Here is a 6,763-nt window from a genome sequence, read left to right on the forward strand (position 1 = left end):
ATAAATAGAAAAATTGAGCGATAATGCGATTATCTAATCCTGAGATTTCTTTTAATATACATACGGTGTTCTGAGAGATGAAAATTCGTTGGCTGTGTCTCGCATTAAACGTACGAATGTGTAGGGTAAAAGAAATATCGTGATGAAAATTATATGACGTTTTGTGTTTGCAGATTCCTTCTTGGGCAAAGAATGAATCCTTTGAGATTCAGGACGGCGACGATGAGCTGGAGATGCAATTAACGAAGGATCAGGATGCCGAGAACCGCGACTGGGCCGATCGGACGGCCGGCGACGGCAACTCCGAGAATCCTCCGGACGAGGACGACTTTAGCGATTTCGACGAATTTAGCAGTCACTCAGAGGACAACAACAACCAAGACGTTGACGGTACGGAAGTGACGGCAAAGACCGAGCGTGCAGAGCAATGTCGCGCGATCTATCAGTACTCGGCGAATCTGAACGACGAGCTGAGTCTCAGTCCGGGCGATTTGATAACCGTGCATCAGAAACAGGCGGACGGCTGGTGGATAGGCGAGTGCAGAGGTCGCACCGGCATATTTCCCGCTACTTACGTCCAAGTCATTCATTGATACATGCGAACGATGTTTCCCCACATCAACGAATACGTTCAGCGCAACTCGTTAATGCTCGCGGAATCCGCATGCGTGACGACGCAGGTTCTCTCACGCAGCAGCTTCTGTTTGGCTTCGCTAAAAAATTAGGTAAGAGTATTATAATGTGCCAATAACGTTTCACGCGACGATTATTTTACGCGCGCAAGTCGAGTATCGGTAGAACGACTGGAGAATTAGTACCAAATAGTAGTTACCATCATGTGCGAGATGGTCACCGCGGGGAGTTCCGCGCCAGCGGAATTAACTTAGTCGTGTCGTTGCTATTCGCTTATATTTCACATTTGTATCGTTGGTATCACTGCGATTAGTTTATTTATAAAGCTCCGAAAATGAATGAGACAGAAATAGAGAGAGAGAAAAAAGAAGATCGATATTTTGTATGAAATCTGACTATTTATCTATTCTTGTTAAGGATATACAGTATATTGGAAAAGTATAGGGAATCGCGTCGAGATTTCGCGTTGCTATAAACAATATATTTTTTTATATACACGCGCAATAAGAGAAAGAGAATCAAGTGCTAAAATATCGTAATAATGAAAACGGAGAAGTCTACGAGCTACGTCTTGATATTTTTATATATAATTTTTAAATACGACACGATCATCGTTAGTTAATCTAACTACGGGGTAATGCTTACAAAATAATCGCGATATTATCTTATCAGTGACTATTCCGCTAGCACAAGGTTATATCGATCCTTTACAGTTGGCATACTCTTATTTCTTGATATAATAATTATATGTGATCATTTCTTTATAGTTCATGGTTTTCTTTTCCAAAATTGTCAATTCATCTTTAAATTATTTTTAATATTTTCCGAGCACGCTGTATACGTACATCGCGTATCTCACGTTTACGACCAAGTTTTTCTCGTGTTCTTTTTTTCTTAATTTATTAAGGAATGTACTTGCTACTACTATACTATGAGAAAATAATCCAATTTTTGGAACAGCGGACATCGCGCCTGCTTACACGCGCGTATCGCATTTAATAAAGACGCGCATTAAAATGAACACGAGAACACTGTAAATATTATTATTTGTATTATGTGAAAATTTTCAATCGTATGTGAAAATTTTCAACTGTACATATATGAATATATCGGTTATTTAAGCATATTGTACCCGATGGAGTTGATAGCGCATTTATTTAGAAATATAATAACTTGTCTAATCAATAGTGGTTGTGCCGCAACTTTTCAATTCTCGGTTTCATCATAATAATCCTGTTCCAATTGCTTTTTCACTTCCTCGAGGGCGTCAGTGTTGTTGACTGTAAAAATATCAAAATGAGACGCCGCGGTAGCGGTAGTATCATTATAAGAACAACTATATTATTGTACAATGCAAGGAATATTTACTGCAAAATGGACTGCTACTCGCGGTAGCCACGTAAAATGTTCCACGTTTGTTGTACAATTCAGCTCGAATGCCCATCTCCGCGCAGGTATCGTGATTGCACGGATTTACGATTATGTTGGATATATTTTTAGACGTCCAATCCCAAGGATATCCCCAAAAGGTGCAATTGCATGTATTCGCAATCATCAATGATTCCGTGAAGTATTCGTAGGAACGTCCGTGACTACATGTCGCCTGTTCTATCACTAAAAATTTAATAACGCACTTGGCAACCATTTATTCTTTACGATCAATTTACGATTCAATACGATCATCTGATTAATACTAACCGTCGACGGGTATTGTTAAATATGATATAATGTTTAACGATTTGTCTTTTTTGCAGCCAGGTTGCGTTTTACCACCGTTTAAATAGAAATCAATACTGCCTGTAAGCAAAAACGTCAAAAGAAAAATAAAAAAAGGGACATTAAAAAAAGGGGACGTATGAGTTCCATTTACTTCTCTAATGTCTCTTTTTTTATTATTCATATATATGTGCGTGTGTATGAAAGTTCCATTATATATATAAGTGTATGTAGTTTATATACCTTACATATGTAACTAAAATGTAATGTAACGTCGTATCCAGACTTATGCGCTTCCTTTTATCTATAGATTTAATATCTCAACCACATTGTTAGAAATATTTATCATATAAAGGAAGCGCGGTAAGTCACCTTTACTGTACTATTAGGTGTACAACTTTGCTTCCGCCGTTTTTTTTTCGAAATTCGAGGCTTTATCGTAAAAAACTGGTTATACATTTACGATTCAAAGTATTGTCCATCGCTGACCACTACTTTCTCCCATCTTTCGGGCAGCGTACGAATCCCGCGTTGAAAAAACTGGTCATTTTTTGAAGCGATCCACGAATCGATCCAATTTCTTACTTCTTCATAAGACCGGAAGTGCTGGTCAACCAGGCCGTGTGCCATTGATCGAAACAAGTGATAGTTAGAGGGAGCAACGTCTGGAGAATACGGCGGGTGGTGTAGGACTTCCCATTTCAACGTTTCCAAGTATATCTTGACCACTTTCGCAACATGGGTCGAGCATTGTCATGCTGCAAAATCACTTTGTCGTGTCTCCCGTTGTATTGCGGCCGTTTGTCTTTCAATGCTCGGCTCAAACGCATTAATTGCGTTCGATAACGATCGCCTGTGATTGTTTCAGTCGGTTTTAACAGCTTAATACACTACGCCGAGCTGGTCCCACCAAATACAGAGCATGACCTTGAAGCCGTGAATATTCGGTTTGGCCGTCGACGTGGAAGCATGACCGGGATATGCCCATGATTTTCTGCGCTTGGGGTTATCGTAATGAACCCATTTTTCGTCCCCAGTCACAATGCGATGCAGAAATCCCTTCCGTCTTTCCGCCTTTCAAGCAACTGTTCGCAAGCAAACAAACGCCGTTCAACATCTCTCGGTTTCAACTCGTACGGCACCCAATTTCCTTGCTTCTGAATCATTCCCATGTCTTTGAGGCGTTTTGAAATTGCTTGTTGAGTCACTCCCAATGATCGTGTCAATTCTTCTTGACTTTGACACGAGTCTTCATTAAGTAATACCTCCAATTCTGCGTCTTCGAAAACCTTCTCTCTTCCAGCGCTATGCCGGTCTTCGACGTGAAAATCTTCACCGTTCTTGAAGCGTTGAAACCACTCACGACACGTTCTTTCACTAATAGCGGCCTCACCACACGTATTTGAGAGCAATCGATGAGCCTCAGCCGCAGATTTCTTCATATTGAAGCAGAAAATTAAAACCTCCCGCAAATGACGAGAATTTGGCTCGTAAACTGACATTTTCAATCGAAAATAACTTTATGCTGCAGATACAAATCGACTAATGTTTCTATGGGGTCATGTTGACAGATGCCCAAGTTTATTGCATGACGTCTATGATCTATTTATTTCGACCACTACTTACCGCTAAAGCCATCTATAGGAAAACGGCGGAAGCAAAGTTGTACACCTAATATATTATACAGAGTGTTTCTGAATGGTCTGTACAAACTTTCAGGATATGTTTCAGGATCACCAAAACAAGCAGAAAATGTCATATAAATATGGGGTCGAAAACGCTTTTTTCCAGAGTTATAACGGTTTGAACGGGTTTTCTGCAGTAGAAGAAATTATAACGTTAAATCGTATAGGAGGTGCACAGAGAGAACGATTTAGTTGAATCTAACAAATGCTTATTTGGAATAGTCGAAATAAATTTTTTGATTGACCGAACAAAATTTTGTTTGACGCAACAAAAACATTTCGTTGGAACTAAGCTGCAACAAAATATTTTTGTTGCGTCAAACAAAATTTCGTTCGATCAATCAAAAAATTTATTTGGACTATTACAAATAAGCATTTGTTGAATTCAACTAAATCCTTCTCTCTGTGTGCAAACTGTATTTATTTATTTCTACGGATATAACAAGACAATACACTTGCTATAGCAAATGCTCAAAATGCCCTCCGTTATATTATTCCAAGGAAGCCTGTGCACGTCGCTGATTGGCGAACCCGTTGGAAAATACCAGATATATTACGGATGATGTCGCAGCCATCCAGGATCCGCTGACGAAGAGTTGCAACATCTGGTACTGGGGCAGAATAAACAAGAGTTTTCAAACACCGCCAGAAGAAGAACTTTTTCAGACTTTTCTAAACTTTTTCAGACCGTCGAACTCCAAATCATCAAACTTCAGCAATTAATCGGCGATTATGAGAAATTGGGCAATTCAGGCCGGTAACAGCCAACAATGGTGCTCCAAGAACTGTTCGAGAACTGTTTGAATCTGATGTTGAAGAGAGAAAATTTTTCTCAAAACGGCTCTTTGAATTGTCGTGACTCTTCTTCTACTGCAGGAAAATTTCGAATCGTCATAACTTTACAAGTAAACGTTTTCGACCCCCCATGTTCATATGACATTTTCTGATATGATATTTTCTGCTTGTTTAGTTCCTGAAACATATCCTGAAAGTTTGTACAGACCAGAAACACAGAAACCAGAAAAACAGAATTCAGAAACACTCTGCATAAGTTGTACCTATAGGTTCAGGAAGACCGAGACCTAAGTTTAGAAGATGCCTCCCGTTTGTATGTATCACATCAACGAATGGAGCGTCCTTGGCGTCCAGATGAATCGATCGATCGGTATTCCTGAAACAGGGTTGAGCTGGATCCAAACCAGTGATCCTTTGCACCAGCCATTTGTTATTTCGCTTCTTCAATTCCTTCGCGGTAACTCCGCAAATGTGAGCGCCGAGACTATGTCCTATCAGATGCAAAGGGCCCCAATTACTTGTATCTGGTCCTTTGTCGTTGATCGTAGTATTCGTTAAATGTTCTATAAATCTTTGCAAACGAGTTGATTTTAAGAAAACGATCGAATCGATAGGACGATTGTTCAAAAGATGTATGACAAACAGACGAACATAAATTAAACGGGTTGAAGTGACACAAATAACATAAATATCTATAAAACATCTTAGAAGCACTTCTACGATTATTTTTTTATATGACCTTTAGGCATTTTCGAGATTTATCTTAGACAGTGATATTATTTAGAAAAAGATAATGTCATAAAAAAATTGAGAATGTCTCGGTGTATGTATATATATATATATATATATATATTTATATAATTAATCGGAATAAGTGAAAATGTAATTTGTAATTTTTTTAATTTTAATGAAGTACTATCAGTGTGCCTTTTATCAGGCATTAACTGCAATGTAATCGACATCTTTTGAACTTTTGCATTTTTCGGGTGGAGTTATATTCTCATATCGCACGCGTTTATGCATACTTTGAGATTTGATATCCTACTATCCTGGTATTGACCGCCGCCTTGTAATAATTCAACGTATTACTACCAGCACTCCAATCTATCACCACTACGTTTACGTCATTCTACGGATAATTTAACGCAAGATGAGCATTTATATATCGATATATATTTATATATCGTGATATCGCGGCTAATCACTTACCCACTCGAGACACGTCTTCTCCATGTTCTTGACCCAATCAACTCCGCCACTCGACAAAAAACCGTGCACTATTATCATCGTCCGTCGTTCTATCTTGAAGTCCGTCCACTGTAGACCGAATTGTTCGCCAAGCACTACTTCCACACGACGTGGCTGTTTTCTGGTGGACATGAAGAATCGTACATCCAGCGCGTAGCTTCCGTTGGGCTCGCTCATAAAGTGCTGTTCCAGAACCTTCGCAATATTTTCACCCAATCCCAAGCAATCCATCAGTTTAGACTGGGACTCATTCGTGGGCAGGTTGTACGTAAAATTCGCCAGGCTGATATTGTTGGGTTGCAGCAAGGTTTCCGCAACGTTCGACGTGTAATTGTGCAGATTACGGAATACTTGAGCCACATGGGTCTGTGATTTACTAAGAAGATTTGGAACAGTCAGTCTGGCAGACTCGCCAGCGAGCACGAATAGAACGACTGCGAAAGCGACGTACATCCTTATCGTCACGTCGAATCTTAATGTTGTGAATACATTCCTGTTGGCGTGCAGTTATATACGAAGCGCTCGATCACGTTTACTACCCAGTAAAAACATGTATCAGTAGCATAACATTGATATTAGAATATCGGCTCAAATATGTACGTTTAAGTGCGTTACGTAACAGGGAATTATATATCACGTACATGTTACCGACACGTGTGATTTACTGGATAGATAAATTATATTGG

General features: G+C 39.4%; 2 protein-coding genes across 5 annotated transcripts in view; one reads left to right on the plus strand and one right to left on the minus strand.

The window, feature by feature from the left end:
• Positions 1 to 1,820, plus strand: part of Nost (Nostrin) — a 24,831-nt gene extending 23,011 nt beyond the window's left edge. For 2 of the 3 annotated variants that reach the window (XM_025307081.1, XM_025307084.1), the window contains exon 10: positions 174 to 593. In XM_025307081.1, the coding sequence (XP_025162866.1) occupies positions 174 to 593 (420 nt within the window). Of the gene's footprint in view, positions 1 to 173 lie in introns of all 3 variants that reach the window. The other variant, XM_011148450.3, reaches the window with a different exon arrangement.
• LOC105187559 (pancreatic triacylglycerol lipase) lies at positions 1,770 to 6,763 on the minus strand. 2 transcript variants are annotated; one of them, XM_011148448.3, is made up of 6 exons: positions 6,039 to 6,763; positions 5,855 to 5,958; positions 5,093 to 5,400; positions 2,332 to 2,430; positions 2,002 to 2,247; positions 1,770 to 1,913 (listed from the first exon to the last, which is right to left on the minus strand). In XM_011148448.3, exons 1-6 carry the CDS (start codon positions 6,528 to 6,530, stop codon positions 1,840 to 1,842), a joined length of 1,323 nt encoding a protein of 440 aa, XP_011146750.1. In that variant the 5' UTR covers positions 6,531 to 6,763; the 3' UTR covers positions 1,770 to 1,839. The 2 variants fall into 2 exon arrangements, with proteins under 2 accessions (XP_011146750.1, XP_011146751.1); XM_011148449.3 differs by having other exon boundaries at positions 5,117 to 5,400; positions 6,039 to 6,762.

This window comes from Harpegnathos saltator, unplaced genomic scaffold, assembly GCF_003227715.2.
Source record: "Harpegnathos saltator strain DR-91 unplaced genomic scaffold, Hsal_v8.6 scaffold126, whole genome shotgun sequence".
Taxonomy (NCBI): domain Eukaryota; kingdom Metazoa; phylum Arthropoda; class Insecta; order Hymenoptera; family Formicidae; genus Harpegnathos; species Harpegnathos saltator.